This window comes from Rutilus rutilus, assembly GCF_951802725.1.
Source record: "Rutilus rutilus genome assembly, chromosome: 15".
NCBI lineage: Eukaryota > Metazoa > Chordata > Actinopteri > Cypriniformes > Leuciscidae > Rutilus > Rutilus rutilus.
In genome coordinates, this window is record NC_140220.1 from 12,479,817 (window position 1) to 12,497,264 (window position 17,448).

General features: G+C 38.2%; 1 protein-coding gene across 1 annotated transcript; it reads left to right on the forward strand.

Moving 5' to 3' along the window:
- Window positions 1–1,555: 1,555 nt before the first annotated feature.
- Window positions 1,556–16,490, forward strand: slc25a24 (solute carrier family 25 member 24). Its single transcript, XM_084432246.1, has 10 exons — window positions 1,556–1,888; window positions 2,991–3,117; window positions 3,424–3,511; window positions 5,045–5,156; window positions 7,143–7,301; window positions 8,039–8,191; window positions 8,777–8,884; window positions 9,086–9,253; window positions 15,248–15,398; window positions 15,480–16,490. Exons 1-10 carry the CDS (start codon window positions 1,706–1,708, stop codon window positions 15,659–15,661), a joined length of 1,431 nt encoding a protein of 476 aa, XP_084288372.1. The 5' UTR covers window positions 1,556–1,705; the 3' UTR covers window positions 15,662–16,490.
- Window positions 16,491–17,448: the final 958 nt, after the last annotated feature.

Below are 17,448 nucleotides of genomic sequence, written 5' to 3' on the forward strand. Positions count from 1 at the left end.
GGGATTTGTTTCTGCAGCTGTGCAACACTAAACTGATTATGCATTGCACATTCATTCTATCTATCTATCTATCTATCTATCTATCTATCTATCTATCTATCTATCTATCTATCTATCTATCTATCTATCTATCTCAGTGGTTTTCAACCTGTTGGCCGCAGCCCACTAGGGGGCCTCAGTGATCCTCCAGGGGGGGCCGCAAGATAACTCAAAATAATTTAAATATATTAATATAATTAATTATTTTTTTATTAGTAATTTTTTAATTAATTACATAAATTAAAACAAAGCACCACCTCTCTCGTAATTCCGTGATTGTTTCGGAGCAACCCCAACCCCAACCCAAGCCGTTTCTTATGGTGCTGTGAGAAATACAGACTGAACGGCGGCTCAAAACACCCAACCGCTTCATGAACATAGGATACGCAAACATCTCTCAGTTGGTCACTTACCCAGTGTCACTAATAAAGCTGTGATTGATGACGATTGTAATGAAGGTAAAGACGATTACAGTGACATACAGAGTCGTAGCAGCTACATTAGGCACGCGCGAGTCCGTTGTACGCGCGCTCTCGGCCCACTGATCGCTGTAACATCGTATTTCTGCTTGAACACAGTTCAATATATTCGCGTATCTGTCAAAATTAATGTACTGTGAGTGTTTTTAACGGATGCTCGCCGAAAAAGCGTGTTTTAGAGAAGTTTGTGAGGATCAGAGACAGAGTGTGGTGTTTATGTAACGTTAGGCCTAACTTACACATGCCATGGGCATCAGACGCTGCAAACATAGACACGATTGCTTGTTCTATCTGAGAGAACTGTTCACTTATAACATCGACCCGCCTTCAGGTCGCTGAGTTTCCACACACATTCAGAATGTTTTGTTTTTATTTTTCAGTTGTATTTTGTTGTTTAATAATTCAGAATGGATCCGTATAGCTATATTCAGTCCTTTGGCATCTCCCTGTGGTCTTGTTTGGTATTGCAGGTTGACTTGTGCTTATTGGTACAAGTTACTGTATAACCGAGCAAAGTACTTTTAAGTTGTAGAGGATGTCTGCAAAAAATAACACGGAAGGTTTAAATCTATCTTGAATTTCTTTTGTTTAAAAAATAATAACATGGAGTAAAAAAAACCCCACTAGAATACAAATGTTTTTGTGAATAAAAAAGGGAGAGAGGGGGAGGGGCTTGCAGTATTGATTCTGAGTAAAAAAGGTTGGGAACATCTATCTATCTATCTATCGGCTATATGTGTATAGGATGTATTACAGCCTATATAAGTGCCATGAAAAATGGGAAGTTGAGCATGAATTACTAAATGCAGCCTCTGTTACGTAATTCTTGACACAGTGAGTCAAATAGAAAAAGAACGAAAAAAGCCTTCAGCTGGCTGGCTTTAGCTTGTGTACATTTTGGGTGTGTCCGTCTAAAATGAGAAGGCACCGTAGGGAAATAACCCCTAGTAATTCTAGTCCCTCCTTCTTAGCCCAGCTCTGAAACGCCTACATATTAATAATACAGCCTTGAGAGTTTCAAGAGATAGTGGCAATAAAAGAATGACTACGATAGTCTGACATACGTTAAGGGAGGGTCTGTTTTCTCCAGTGCCAGGCAACATCTGTTGTTCTTCCGCAGTTTCTCTGCAATCTTTGGATCCCGTCTGGAAAAATATATAAAAACTGTACACATATCGCAGTTCATCATGTTTCAGCTTATAAGGAAATTCGTGTTCACCGATTCGCATTGTTTGGAGGAGGACAACACGAAAAGTTTCGCGGAGTTGTTTGAGAAGTTGGATGTTAATAAAGATGGGAAAGTGGATGTTTCTGAGCTCAAGACGGGCCTGGCAGCTATGGGCTTCTCTATGGGCAAAGGAGAAGCGCAGGTAATTCCAGTTCACTGGCTCACTGCATTTATGTGGTTGACACACTTTTGTTGTAAGAGCTCTGCGTATTGGGTGCAACATAAACCACATTAACCACGTTGACAGGCTGTTTAGCATATTGTTCGCGTGCTAGGGAAATTTACTACTAAGACAAATCCACCATTTTGTTTGATGTAAAAATGCAAATAAATAATACATGCTTCTTAGCCGAACCATTATTAGAAAATGCTATTAGTAGTAGCTAGTAGTTCAAATAAATGATGGGAAATGATGCATTTAGTGCCAGCCCATATCCTCCTCCTCTTCTTCTTCTTCTTCTTCCTCTTCTATTAACATTTGATACTATTCAGAGATCGGAGTAAATAATATACTCATGCTTTTTACATTTGTTGCACATAGAAGTAGTCACCAAACTTTGACAACAGGCAATAGAAGATAATAGCTTTTTGCCTCAACATCCCCCCAAATAGGAATTCCTTTCAAATAGGGTTTTCCAGTCACATATAGGTTATGCCATTTCCTGTCATTTGCAATGAAGTGCACTTAAAGCAAAAGGGTGGGTAAAGACACTCCTATACTGCTCGTAACCCACATTCCATAATCCCTTGACATTCCTAACACCTGAGACAGCTGATATAACCCCACCTTGCCTAAGCAAATGAGACTCACTGTATCAAAGTTCCAAGACAGAGCAGCATTCCAGCAAACTCATCAGGTCCCTTAAATGGGGTTTGTAATAGTTATCCTGCTTTGAGTGATCATTTGTTGCTCATATGATTTGTATTCAAATGATTAACTTCTACACACTTCAGTATAACACAGGTAACATTTCTGCGTTATACTGAAGTGTGTAGAAGTTTATAATTGCACCTAAATGGCAACACTGGGTGGCAGTGTTTGAATATGAAAATGAGGAGTAAATGTGCAACGTTTTATCTTATTAAACAAATGATTGTTTCTGTTGGATTTATATCTTTAACAGAATCTTTACAATGTGCAAATAATGTTTGTATTGTATATTTTGTTACAGATACAGTGCAGAGTTTCTTGTACTCAGTGATGGACATTTTCAGGAACCTCATGTTATGTTTTTCTCTTACAGAAAATTGTTGCCTCTGGAGATAGTGATAAGGATGAGGGGCTGGACTTTGAGGAGTTTTCAAAGTATCTGAAAGAACATGAGAAAAAACTCAGATTGACCTTCAAGAGTCTGGATAAAAATGAGGATGGTAAGATTAAAGTATACTGTATGTTTTTGCTCTCCTTTGAGGACTAATTTTGAAGCACTTTTGGACCATTAGATTAATGTGATCACCTATATACCATTATTATATATTGCCATATCACCTAGCCTTAAAACCACTCTATGTTATAGCATTAAGGCATTATAGACTTAACAGTATGACTGTAAAGCTGCTTTGAAACAGTGTGTATTCTGAAGATCTGATCTAGAGTCAAATTGAAAACTTGTCATTGTACATTCTGCTTTTGTTGATCATAAAATAAACATTAATTAACAAAAATTGTGTATGCAGGTCGCATTGACGCCAAAGAGATTCAGCAGTCACTTAAAGACATTGGCATAAACTTGACAGATCAAGATGCAGAGAAGATCCTCCACAGGTACTTCTAAGAAAAACTAAATGAAGAAGTGAATACAAAATTTAGATGAAATGTCTGTTCACACATGATCAAAATTCATCCAAGACTTAATTTATAGCAATATAGACATAGGGCCCTATCTTGCACCCAGTGCAATTGACTTTGTACACCGACGCATGTATCATTCCTATTTTGTACCCGACGCACAGCGTACTTTTCCCTCCACAGACGCACATCGGTAAATTAGGGAATGAACTTGCGCTCCGGGGGCGGTTCAGCGAAAAGAGGAGGTGTGTTCCGGCGCAAACCGGTCCTGGTGCTATTTTGCAGTTCCAGAAAACAATTCCGCCACAGACTAGGAAAACCTAGTCTAAAGTCAGTGACGCGTTTTCAGTGACGCGTTCAGATGCTATTTTAAGGGCGCATGCTTGGCCATAATGTAGCATGTGCACAATGCACATACACTTTGCTTCTCTCATCTACACACAGACGCAGCAGTTGACATTTTTACAAACCATACATTATTACAAGGAAAAATATTCCACACGAGGGAAATCATTGTGGTGTCCATGAAGATGTGAAAAAATAGGCATAAATCTAGCGTACACATTTACCCAAATTATTATACGCCTGTTTAACCAAAGCTAATTTGGGTGGGTTTCTCCCATCCCCATACAATGTCACTTCTCTGTCTTTTACGGCCCTGACGCTCGGCTGTGAACCGCTCCGGCGTGCGCCTGGCAAATCCGCCGTTATAATAGCCATCCGCCATGGAACAAGCGCGCCTGCTCTTAAAGGTGTGAGATGATGCTCTGATTGGTTTATTTCACGTTACGCCCAAACCACACCTATGAGTAATGTAGCTTACTTCAGACCAACCCATTTTAGATTTGCGCCGAGATCCGCCCACAAAGTTACTTGCGTTTCGCGCTTGATACTTGCGTTTCAGATCGTTAAAATAGAGCCCTTAAAATCACTGGACAATAAAGATTCCTCTCACTTTAATGCTAAATATTACACACCTGATTTGTGTCTTTTATTTGACTTGCTTTTAATGTAGTGATAATGTGATAGTGTTAACTTGTTGTGAACAGGCCTTTATGTAAAATGTATGTAAGTCTTTGCTGATTTGTGTTGTCAGTGATTAGTGAACTCCACAATATGCTGGTGTTAAGTCTTTGCTTGTGAAATGCTCATGCTCAGTCTAGTTAGTTCGCTGATAAAAGTACTGCAGAGAAAGACCGAGTTTCTTAGGAAAATCTATGATTATCACGCAGGAAAAAAAGATTAGTAATGGTTTGAAAGGGGACAAAACGTCCCTATATTTCCCTAGTCCCTATATAATTAAAAGACAATAATTTTCATATTATGAAAAAAACATGCAAGTATAACAATCTCACAAAAAATAGGCTTTGTTTTCTTTGTGATAAAAAAAAGTATATGTTCATATATACGCATGTATGTATGTAATATGTATGTATGTATATGCTGAAATAAGACCTTTCAGCATATACAGACCTACTTATCTTCTCTCATTTGACTTTTGTTCTCCAGTATTGATGTGGATGGAACTATGTCTCTGGATTGGAATGAATGGAGGGATCATTTTCTCTTCAACCCAGCAGATAACCTTCAGGAAATCATACGCTTCTGGAAACACTCCACTGTAAGTTCCACAAAAGAACTCAGATATCGCATATCACATTCATCCATTACCATCTGATTTGAAACAGGTATCAGTTATTAGGATGAACACTAAATGCTATGGTGACGGCCTGGCTTTGTTTAGTCAAACAGTCACATGTCATTGACTGGTCAGACAGCCTTTCAGTTGTCTAGTCAGGCACACAGCTAGGTAGCCCTTTAATCAGCTTGGCCAGCCATTTATATCCCTCTGTGAGTGGGCAGGATTGGGAAATCATGGGAAAAGTGTTGAGAGCAGGAAGGATAAGGAGTCTCTTAACTGATTAAGTGTCAAATGTTAACAAAAGTCACACTAATACTAATGTTGAAGACAACTCTTGCACACACACGTTTACTATATAAATGAGGACATACCACAGACTTATATTGTTTTTAAATAAAGCTAGTTATAATTACTACTGATTAATTAACTTTTTTTTTTTTTCATTTAAAAAATTAAAATAATACAGTGTTTCTGGTTATTTTCGGGTTGACTTAAGTTTTAAGATTTAAAATAAGCGTGTGAATCTCACAGATTTTTGAGCAGTGCAGGTTTAGGGAGAGTCGTTACAGCCAATTGCAGCGAAGCTAATTTAAGCCTGTCCTGTACTGGGATTATCCCTGGATGTGCTCGTCATCTGACTGCTGGACTGATGGAAGTGCAGTGATGTTGATGAGTGAACCGGTACTGTAACATTGTAAGGAGAGCAGGTGAACCAATAGATGGTGAACCATCTTCGTTGTAGTTGTTAGCATCTACGGCTGGTATCAAATGAGCTGGCAGCAGAGGTTCAGCATGGCTTTGCTGCAGGAGCACGAGGGGAAATGGCTCATCTTTGATTTTGAGGATGAAGAAGCTATATATGTGATGGATGTAGATATGGTAGGTCCTCTGATCCGCATTATTTCATAGAGGCCAAAGCAGCTTTGGCCCACTGATCTGTATCCTCCATATTATGATATAAAGATATGAATGTGAAAATATGCTATTGTGGTATATTTTGTTTCCAAATAGCTTAATTTCCGATTCAAAATGGCATAGTTAACAAAAAATATATGATGGTTGTATTTGTAATATATTCAAAAATGTGTCATTTATTTACCTCCGTGCCATTCCAAACCTTTATGATTTTCTTTCTTCTGTGGAACGTAAAAGATGATATTTTGAAAGATGTCGGTAACCAAACAGTTTCAGTTCCCATTGACTTTCATAAAATGGACAAAAAATACAATAGAAAGTCAAGGGGAACCCAAACTGTTTTCTTCAAAATATCTTCCTTTGTGTTCTGTAGAAAAAATAAAGTCTTACAAGTTTGGAATGACATAAGGGTGAGTAAACGATGACATAACTTTTATTTTTGGGTGAACTAACCCTTTAATAAAGATAGTGTTGCCTGTTCAAGTCTGTGATGCAGTACTACTGATATATTACATAAGATGACGGTGATGATGACAGTAATTACACTAACTTGGATTAGGAGCTAGGTTGTAATTAAGTACAGGATGGATGGGATATGTCTTATGAATTAGTTGCAAATTAGATGTGTGATTAGTAGAAATGTAATATTATACAATTTAACCCTCTTCGGTGTAACTTAAGACTTGATAACCCTTTTGAGCTTTATTTTGACTGTTGTCTCTTACGAACGATAAATCTTCAGGGAGTCAGTAGCTGCGCAGTGTGAAAGGTTAAAGGTCAGAGTTGGTCCAGCGAAGCGGCCCATGTACATTCTGCTTAACACTGCAGCTTTCACACATAAACTGTTATATTGCATCCCTGATGTCTGCCTATTTTCATATTCTTTGCATATTACTGTATATGACCAGTCACAAAACAGTAACAGGATATTGTTTTCATATTTCAATCCAACACTATTTTTTTTAAGTCAATATAGGATTCAGTATGGTTTGGTTAGTTACTCTGCAGGATAGCTGGTTAGGAATTAACTTTACCTCTATTGTGTGCTAGGTGTTGGATATAGGTGACAGTCTAAGCATTCCAGATGAGTTCACTGAGGAGGAGAAGACCACTGGCGTCTGGTGGAGGCAGCTTGTTTCCGGGGCCGTGGCAGGGGCGATCTCTCGAACAGGAACCGCCCCCCTGGACAGAATGAAAGTCTTCATGCAGGTGCAGTTCATATTTTCTAAAACCCAAATTTGCACTTCAACATAGTTTTCCTTATCAATATTATTTCTAGTAAAAATATGTACACATCCATAAAACAAGATACTTTTACTTGAGAAATAAAATTCTGAGAGGCAATAAAAAAATTGTTTTTCAGAGAATAGATATTCAACAATCTGGCCATATTGTATGTGAAATGTCAATTACTCAATATTAACTAGTAGGTTATAGAACTGTTTTACTGAATATCAACACAACATGATTATAATGTTTATAATCTTACACAAGCAGCATGTCAGTGAGAAATTTACTTGAGAAATACAATTCTGTGAGATAATAAAATTAATGATCAACTGATATTTGAATTGGCTGATGAATATCACAATATATTTAATGTAATTAACAATATTTACTTGAAAGGAATATTGAGATTTAGTAAAATTTAAGTTTTACTAAAATTAAGACTGGAATAAAAATAAATTGCAGCTAAGTAGTTTAAAAAAAATGGCTAAAGCTCATAACAAAATTACTAAAGCTTAAACTAAAACTAAAATGAAAGCTTTTATTAAAAAAATTTCAGTGAATTAAAAAATATAGTTGTATTAATAAAAAAATACTATAATAGTATATAAATAATAGTAAAATAACACTGGTCTACTGCTGAATGAATACATTTCATGTAATCAACTTATTATTTAATTGAATGGTGTAACGAGTCATTAAATCTATACTTTTCATAGGTTCATTCCTCGAAAACCAACAAAATCAGTCTGGTGGGCGGATTCAAGAAGATGATTAGAGAAGGGGGCGTGGCCTCTCTGTGGAGAGGTAATGGAGTCAACGTCATAAAAATCGCTCCAGAAACTTCAATCAAGTTCATGGCGTATGAGCAGGTGAGAAAACACCCTCTAACCCTCTAATAATACTCAGACTGCTCAGTGAATATATCTGTTGGTTTAGAGATGATGTGATTGCCCAATGTGACACTGAGAAACCCAGATTGCCAAGAAACCCACAAACACTGAAAACCACTTCCACTTTTGCATTTTTCTTTGCCACAATCTTTGTTTTTTGGCTTTGTGATATCATTTTCTTGGTGAAGCTAGAATAAGCAAAATAACTAGCCAATATTTTGCGCGAAAATGTCAGTTCCTCAAAATTAACTTGTAGATTATAGAACTGTTTTACTGAATATCAACACGGCTGTGATTACGAGTCATATACTCATGTGACATTGCTTAAGTGTTTTACACAAGCAGCGTGTCAGTGAGAGCTATTTTAACAGCAGTCATTCACAAAACCCTGGACTGGTAATCCGGTGTGGAGGACAGACGATAATTGCAATGGAGAAGATCGCTTTTCCTTTACCTAATGAAAAGAGAAACGATTGTTTTAAACCCATCTCAGTTTTGCTTGGATGAGCTTTCACATCAGTTAAACCAGTCTTGCATAATTTGTTTTGTGTTGTGCTTTGACAGTACAAGAAGCTGCTGGCCAGTGATGGTGGGAAAGTCAAGTCACATGAGAGGTTCATTGCTGGATCTCTGGCCGGCGCGACCGCTCAAACGGCCATCTACCCAATGGAGGTGAGAAATGAGATCCATGGAAATGGATTTTTCTATATGATGTTCTTTGAAGAAAGTGAAGACTTATAAAGATGTCTATATATATATATTGTGGCTCCAATATTGACCATTTAAAATGAACTGTGCTCAGTGCCAATAATGACACATGGTGCTCATCTTCAGGTAAATTAATATGAATGTTTTAACTCTTTTAAATTGTAGGTATTGAAGACCAGACTTACTCTGAGGAAGACCGGACAGTATTCTGGAATGTTTGACTGTGCTAAGAAGATTATGAAGAAGGAGGGTGTGAAGGCCTTTTATAAAGGCTATGTGCCCAACATCATTGGCATTATTCCGTATGCTGGAATAGATTTAGCGGTGTATGAGGTGAGGACAAACTCTGCAACACTATGAAATACCTCAAGATCAGTGGTTCCCAATCCTGGTCGTGGAATACCCCCAGGGCCTATTTACATCTGGTCACTTCATGTGTTTTTACTGATCGGATAGCTGTCTGATTTATTAAAACTGTACCATTTACATTTGGCCCCATAAATGTGCCTCCACAAAACTAATATGAATCCGGCATGGGCGGATCTACAGGGGGGCAAGGGGGGGCAGGTGCCCCCCCACTCTAGAGCCTTGCCCCCCCAGCTGCCCCCCTAACTTTGATGATCCAAAAACAACCTGCCACTATGTCCACAAGCTTCTCAAAACAGTGAACTAAACAATACATTTACCAAAAGTGAACAATTTAATTTTTAATTTTAAATGTATTATTAGCCCCTCCCCCTGCCCCTCAAATACTTAGTTACGTCCCTGATTCAAACGTGCAGAGCGGCGTTTGCTCAGTCTGGCTCACACACAGCGAGTCTGCTGTGGTGCGGTGATCCTGCAACCCGACTGGAGAGACCGAGCTGCCCCAGAGCCTCTGAAGGTGAAGTGAGTTTCCCCAGGTGTAGTTTAAATACACGTTTAACTTAAAGTTACATTTGTAATGAATGTATTGTATGCTAAAGACGATTCAGCATCAAACAGTGAGTCTATTATGTTAGCCAAAATCAGCGGTCAAATCGCTCCCTCGTGATTTGTAAGAGCACTCTTCCCTTTGATTAGCCTAATTTTGATTTTAGTAAAGACAGCTTAATAAAAAATAAAAAATATTGTTTGTATCCATAACGTTTACTGATGGTCGCCGTTGCGCCGACGTTACTTACAACACACAATACAGTGCCAGTTAGGAGATCGATCATTTGATTAGCTAAGCAGTCCTATTAAATCCAATTCCTCTCAGATATCACAGCAATGAAACCAGGTTACAACTGGGGAAATAACAAATACAATAGGATTAAGTATGGGCGTTAATAGTTGGGAGAAAATATGATGCGTAATAATGATTAGATCTGCAGTTTGGTCTTAAAGAGGCAGCAGTCTAATAATCCTGCTGACGATTGCTCCATTAATGTGAATCAAACAACAAAAGGCAAAGAGAAAATCAGTCGCAGCTCTTGAATGATATAAGCTTTAATCTATCTATGATAAACTATGCAGTGTTATTTTAAATCTGACTTTATTAGATGTCTTTGTAGCCCATATTACTCCTGGGCCCGTATTCATAAAGAATCTTAATGCAAAGAGTAGCTCCTAGTGACACAATTCTAAGAAAATTCTTAGAAATGTGGGCGTTTACTCTTAAAATTAAAGAAAAAATCCTAGTAAAGACAAAAGTAATTCAGAAAGCATCTTAACCCTTAAAAGAGGTCTTAAGGTCAAAATTGTAAGGAGCACGGACGAGGACTTTTAAGAGGCTTAAGAGTTTCTTTAGCAGAGGAGAAAATGGCAGAAAGACGAAGTGGGAGAAGAAATGTGTTGCTGACAATGGATGACAGTGAGTTAATAAGACGCTATATATTAGATCGTGCAGGGATCATGTTTGTGACTGATCTTATTAGAGACACGCTAATATCTCCGACACAGCGCAGAAATGCCATAGCGCCAGAAATGAAAGTAATCACTACATTACGATATTTGGGAACTGGGAAAATTCCATGTTTGATACATTAAAACCAATATTCAAACCACCACTTAAATAGACATGCCAATAATCAGTGTAATTGGAAAGAGTGGAACAATTTTTATCAAGCCAATCAAATACCTTATTGGAAATTAACAGCATGGTAAATAAAAAAAAAGGATTTATATACACATATATAATGTGTGTGTGTGTGTGTGAGAACGGTCAAATAGGAAAAATTACGCATGTAATTTCAAAGTGGAGGCTTAGAATAGACCCTATACTTAAAATCACTCTTTTTTTTCCTTCTTGGTCAACCAACCAATCACAGTTGTCAAAAGATAGTGTCATACATAGCAACGGGGTCAACCCCGCCTCCTCACTAAGATAAAAGTTTTTGTCTTTTCCTTACTCAGAGTTGCTCTCAGATCGGTCTCGAATTGCTCTTAAGCTAAGACTCCTACGTAAAAGTTTTTAAGCTAAATTAAGAGTTTTCTCAGAGGATTCTTAGAATCTTTATGAATACGGGCCCTGAACAGTAATCAGTAGACATTAGACATTCGTCTTGCGGTCCTACCCCAAAGCAACAAATAAAATAAAATTCCTTATCAAAATTTATAAGGAAAGACAAGTATTTTGTTTAGGCTTGGCTTGTAGGGAATTCCAAACCTGCGTATATTCTAACGCACATAACTATAGAACCCATTCTAAATGCGCATGTGAACGCCATCAGCGTTTCTCACAGGTTCGCGTTTAAAGTCTGTGTAGAGAGAATGGTGTCGTCTTAGCGGCCCCTAATTTAATAACAAATGATCATTGCGACGGAACCAAATCAATTAAAACTAACTTTAGATGGAAATAACTTAACTCTGCTGTAAAGCCGAAACAATCTCTGTTACCTTAAATTATACGCTTATCTCTGTAAAGCTGCTTTGAGACAATCTACATTGTTAAAAGCGCTATATAAATGAAGATGACTTGACTTGACTTGACATTACTGAAATTAATTTGTTTAATTGTATCCTTTTTTTGTTTGACCATGTGTTTGTACTTTATTTTTGGTGTCTTATGTCTTCTGAATATAAAACACAAAAGCCTGTACCCTTCTGCATAACATACATGTTTTATTTGTTTTGTTAAAGCATTGCTTTTTCTTTTGCTATAGATATTTATTTTACATTTCAAAATATAAAGCAATGTTAATTGTGTTCTAAATTATAATTTTTTCCCTTTTTTTTTATATAACAAAAAGAACCGATAAGAATACCGTTAAAGTACCGGATCGATAAGGAGTATTGAGTAGTAATACCGAACGATACCCATCCCTATTGGCAGCAACGAATTAAAAGTTATGGCCAATTTAACTGTGATTAAATTCAGTATATACGTCTGCCATATGTTGCCACCCCTCAAAAATTCCTGCCCCCCTCTCGCCACCCCATAAATATTTTTCTAGATCCGCCCCTGGAATCCGGTCTTCAATTAACATGCTATATGCAAATTTAACGGAGTTTATGCCAACTATTTAAAGGTGCTCTAAAGCGATGTTGTATTGTCAAGTATTGTCAAACAAGTATTGTCAAACAAAACGGAGGCTAGCTCGACCCTCCCTCCTCCTCATCCAGTCCCCTCCCCCTCCCTTCCGTGCTTCCTGAAACAGTCATGAACCATTTTAGCCTGGATGCCAGCCGAACTTAGCCCCGCCCACAAAATTTTTAGGTCGGGAAGTTCGGTCTGGACTTGATCCGTTGAGGAGCTATTATGCCCGAACAAAAATTGTTCGGACCAATCAAATTGTCAGGGCGGGCTTTATACGATGATGGACAGATGAGCAACAGTAACGTCATCATCCACATCACCAACGAGCGCTTGGGTTGAATTCGTTTACAACAACTGACTGCCGCTGGAGAATTGAGATTTCACGAGTTCACACTTACAAATAAGTCAGATAGAATAAATGCATATTTGGCGTGCTGTCTGAGGAGAGGGCTCTGGCTCGGTATTCGGCCCGAACCCAAAGTACTCCCCCCGTATTCCAGGCTGTGGAAGGACAAGCCGAGAGTTAGTGGAGGGATGCTGAAAACTGTCAAGGAATGTTAGGTGAGTTGACAGAGTGAATAAATATATTCTTCCTCTCATGCTAATAGGGTAGACATGGTAAAGTTGATTGGATTGATTATTTGAACGTGCTCCTCCCGAACTTTGTTTATAAAACATCATGTGTAGATTCCGCCATCGCGTCTGTTATAGAAGATATCGACAGCGCATTCATTTTAAAAGAGGAACAGAGAACCGCGATCAAGGCATTTATCGATCGGAAACATGAATGAAAAACATACGTCACTTACTCCGTTGCTCTGATTGGTTGTAGGTCTATCCAATTGAGTGCAGAGGCATTTTCTTTCCTGGTTCGGTTGAAACACACCCCATAATCACAGCCTAATGGAGCAGTATCAGACTCACATTCTGACTAGAATCTGAGTATGACGACGTCAGGCTAGAACCATTTAGAAAAACCAAACTGAATTTACACACCTGTCCAGCAATTTCGGATTGGAAGCCCTTGTGCCGGCGGAGTTCTCGCCACCTTTTGAACGCTTTTCCGATGTAAATTTGGGACTTTGCGCGTTCATTCTTTTCCCTCTTCTTTGTTATTTGTTCATCGGAACGTCGTCTCTTTGGTCGTGTGTCGGCCATATCAAAATTCTCAAGAATATAAATTTTTAACGTTAGTTGTTGTCGTTGTCTAGGACATCTCTCCTCTAGCTAACTTCCCTCTTCATGCTTCTCTCTCCTCCACTCCCCACACCCCCCTTCATGTGCACGCGCACTAACCTCCCAACCCCAACCCCCACCCCCAAATCATTCTTGTCGTTTATTGGCTGTAACACTGTTTGTTATGTTTCGTGGTCCAGGCTGGGCCAGTTTGTTTTTCTTGCCGTTTGTGGAGCCTGGGTTGTCAACAGAGACCGCGTTTTTTTACACACTGTGTTCAGGGGACAGGCAGCTAGCGGATAGTGAGGAGATGTTTGCTGAATGTGACAAAAAAATATTTTGGCCTAAAAAACGCATGACATCGCTTAGAGCACCTTTAATCTCAGGATCAAAGACTGCAGTAGGAGAGAGCAGCATCAGCACTGGTCAGATCATTTTGTCTCATTACTTTTAATGAAGATGATTGTGTGATGAGCGTCTGCGACGCCAAACGTTCAGTTTCAAATGTCGGCTTGCTGAAGAGATACTCAGCTACTCATATGAGGCGATGCGTGTTGCAGTAGCCCTGTCACATCTGGCTATAACCCATCATATAACCTATGACGAGCTCTCAGGTTTATTTTTGACCATTTTGGGAGGAGTGAAGTGGTTTCAATAACCAGATGCATTTACACTTGTCCAGTTTCGTCTGGAATGTGTCTCAGACAACCTCCTTAAGTGGTTTGAGTGAACGAATTTAAATCCGTCTCGAAAGCATTTAGGAGGGCATTTACACTTGGTCATTTCACGATCAGATAGCTATTCAATTAGAGAAAACGTATGAAGTGACCGGGGCTGTGTCCGAAATCACCCCCTATACCCTTAAATAGGGCATTATTTGAGAGCACAGCCTTTTATAGAGGTATCCGAAACCATAGTGGACGTTATCAAGTGGACTCATTCAATCCCACAATGCACCGCAAAATCTAGTGTACAACTGATGTATTTACAAATGATTATTAAACTGCAAGCACAAACTGTGCTAAAGCGGCAGCCCTTTCAGCGCACTCAGTGTCTGAATTCATGCAATCGTTTTCATTCACTCCCTCTAGTCAACTATATGAGTGGACTAATGTGTTCAGTGGGACCAGGGACCAGGGAATCACTGCTCAAGATTATATTGTTAGACTATAAACCCAGTTCCTATGTATTTTTAGCTTAGGTGTTACACCTCTAGGCATTTTCGAGTTTTTCTGGTTTGTGACCTACTTATAAATGCGGCAGATGTTTGCATTTTTGTGTATTTAGTTCTCATAAATATAGTTGGCTAGGTAAGTCAGCTTTTTTACTTTATCTGAAGTGCACAAATATAATATTTAGACAGGTTTATTGTATTAATAAATGGGTACTAAAAATATAATGGGTACTCTTTTGATGTAAAAAAAACTACTGTCAGGATTTACTAAAGACATACATTTTTGGAATTGTGCTCTCATGCTAATTTGACCTGTTGAGCTGCTAAAACTAGCCTGCTTCGACCTTAAAATGTCTATTTAAAAAGACCAATTCTGCAATATGGGACTGGCGTGTCTGTGCTATCTTCTTACTTGATGACATGCATTTTAATGCAAAATATGAATAAATGTATCATTTTATTTGTTCTATTTCTACAGACCCTGAAGAACGCCTGGTTGTCTCGCTATGCTAAAGACACTGCTAACCCAGGAGTGCTGGTTCTTCTCGGTTGTGGGACCATTTCCAGCACATGCGGCCAGTTGGCCAGTTACCCTCTCGCTCTGGTCCGCACACGCATGCAGGCCCAAGGTAAATACTCAGGCCAGAATACACACCTCATCTAGGCTTTTGCACTGTGATTTGCCTAACATTTCCTTTTATTCTTCCCAGCATCAATGGAGGGATCAGAGCAGGTGTCCATGTCCAAGTTAGTGAAGAAGATCATGGAGAACGAGGGATTTTTCGGGCTGTACCGTGGGATCTTGCCCAACTTCATGAAAGTGATCCCAGCTGTCAGCATCAGCTATGTGGTGTATGAGTATATGAGGTCTGGATTAGGCATCTCGAAATGATGAATTTTCGGATGACAGAGTCTTGCATGTTTTCCACGCACAACACCCTCCATGATGGGAAATTTTTTTTTGTTCAGTAACCAAAGTGTTTAAAATATCTACTCTGGAAAAAGCCATGATGGTATCTTGCCTTGAGGTTGGGGCCCAACCTAATTAAAGTTTACATTGAAATATAAATGTACCTATGTGTAGTTAATAAATTTCTGAAATATTCTGATAATAATTTCCATTTACATGCTTTTATCATGTGACCATGTTGTGGTCACGTAATATCTGACCAGAACACTGAAGCCATTGTGAGCCAGTGCACTATAATGCTATACAGTATCAGTCTCTGTTTTATGATAGATATATAGATAGATGGATATAGATAGATAGATAGATAGATAGATGGATATAGATAGATAGATAGATAGATAGATAGATGGATATAGATAGATAGATAGATAGATAGATAAGACAGCCTTTTAGTATAAAGTAATTATACAGAATAATAAATACCTTATTATACAGAGTACAATTTTTTAAGTGAATTAGGTTGGGCCGTATTCAAGTCTTTATACACTGCAGTCAGTCATTTTTCTGTATATTCTGTAAAAAATGCAAAATATCCACAGTAAAACAAGGACCAGAGAAACAATCCAAAATGGGAACCCACATAAAAGAGCTAAATGTGCCTTATATCATTCATTGTTCGATTGTGCTGTGTGGGTCCCTTTCCATCTCAACTCTACATTGGAAATTGATTTTAAGTTGTGTTGCCTTTTATCCCCAACATTTGGTTATTTTTGAAACCCTTGTTTACATTAAAGGTTGTATTTTAATACAATTTGTTGTGTTTTATTGCACATTTTAAAGAAATTACTACCTTTTTTTTTTTGCAAGAAACCATTAATTTAATTAAAAGTGACAGTAAAGAATTTTATGTTAAAATGTTAAAGGGATAGTTCACCCAAAACTGAAAATTCTGTCCATTTTTTCCTTCTGCTGAACACAAAAGAAGATATTTTGAAGAATATGGGCAACCAAAAAGGCCCAGGCCCCATTGACTTCCATAGTATGGGGACAAAAAAATTCTGTAGAAGATAATGGGGTCCATCAACTGTATGGTTACCGACAGTCTACAGCAGAAGAAAGAAATAATTCATACAGGTTTTGAACAATGAGGGTGAGTAAATGATGACAACATTTTCAGTTTTGGGTGAACTATCCCTTTAATAATTCTGTTAGTCTTTTTATTACAGTTTAGTCTTTCCCTATACACTGAAGACTTGAGTAGGCTAATCACTATTGAAAATTCAGCTTTGCCATCAAAGGAGTAAATTAAATGTTAAAATATATAAAAATATAATATACTACTGTTTTTGATCAAATAAATGCACCCTTTACGAGCAGAATCAAAAAATTTATTATTTTTTGTCAAGAAAAAGAATCTATGACTGTTTCCAACTCCAATATTGAGCTACCTTGTAGCGGAATAGCTCACGTTCTTTTGAATTATGTCGGACTCGGAGTAATGTAACTTTGACAACGTGATACGGTCAAAATGAAAAGCCACTCCTTGTAACTCCATGTAACAAATGATAAAAGGATTAAAGACTTGAGAATGGTTAACTGAAGTGGCTTACACAACTCTGACGCAAAAGCTGGCCTTCTCAGTGCGTTTGATTTCGTTTGGATTCACTGAGCGGCACGCTGTTATGAATAATTCAAGTACATTACACAGTACACTGAACAGGACTGAGGAATTCTTCCTGATAAAAGCTTTCAATTACGTCCTCACTACC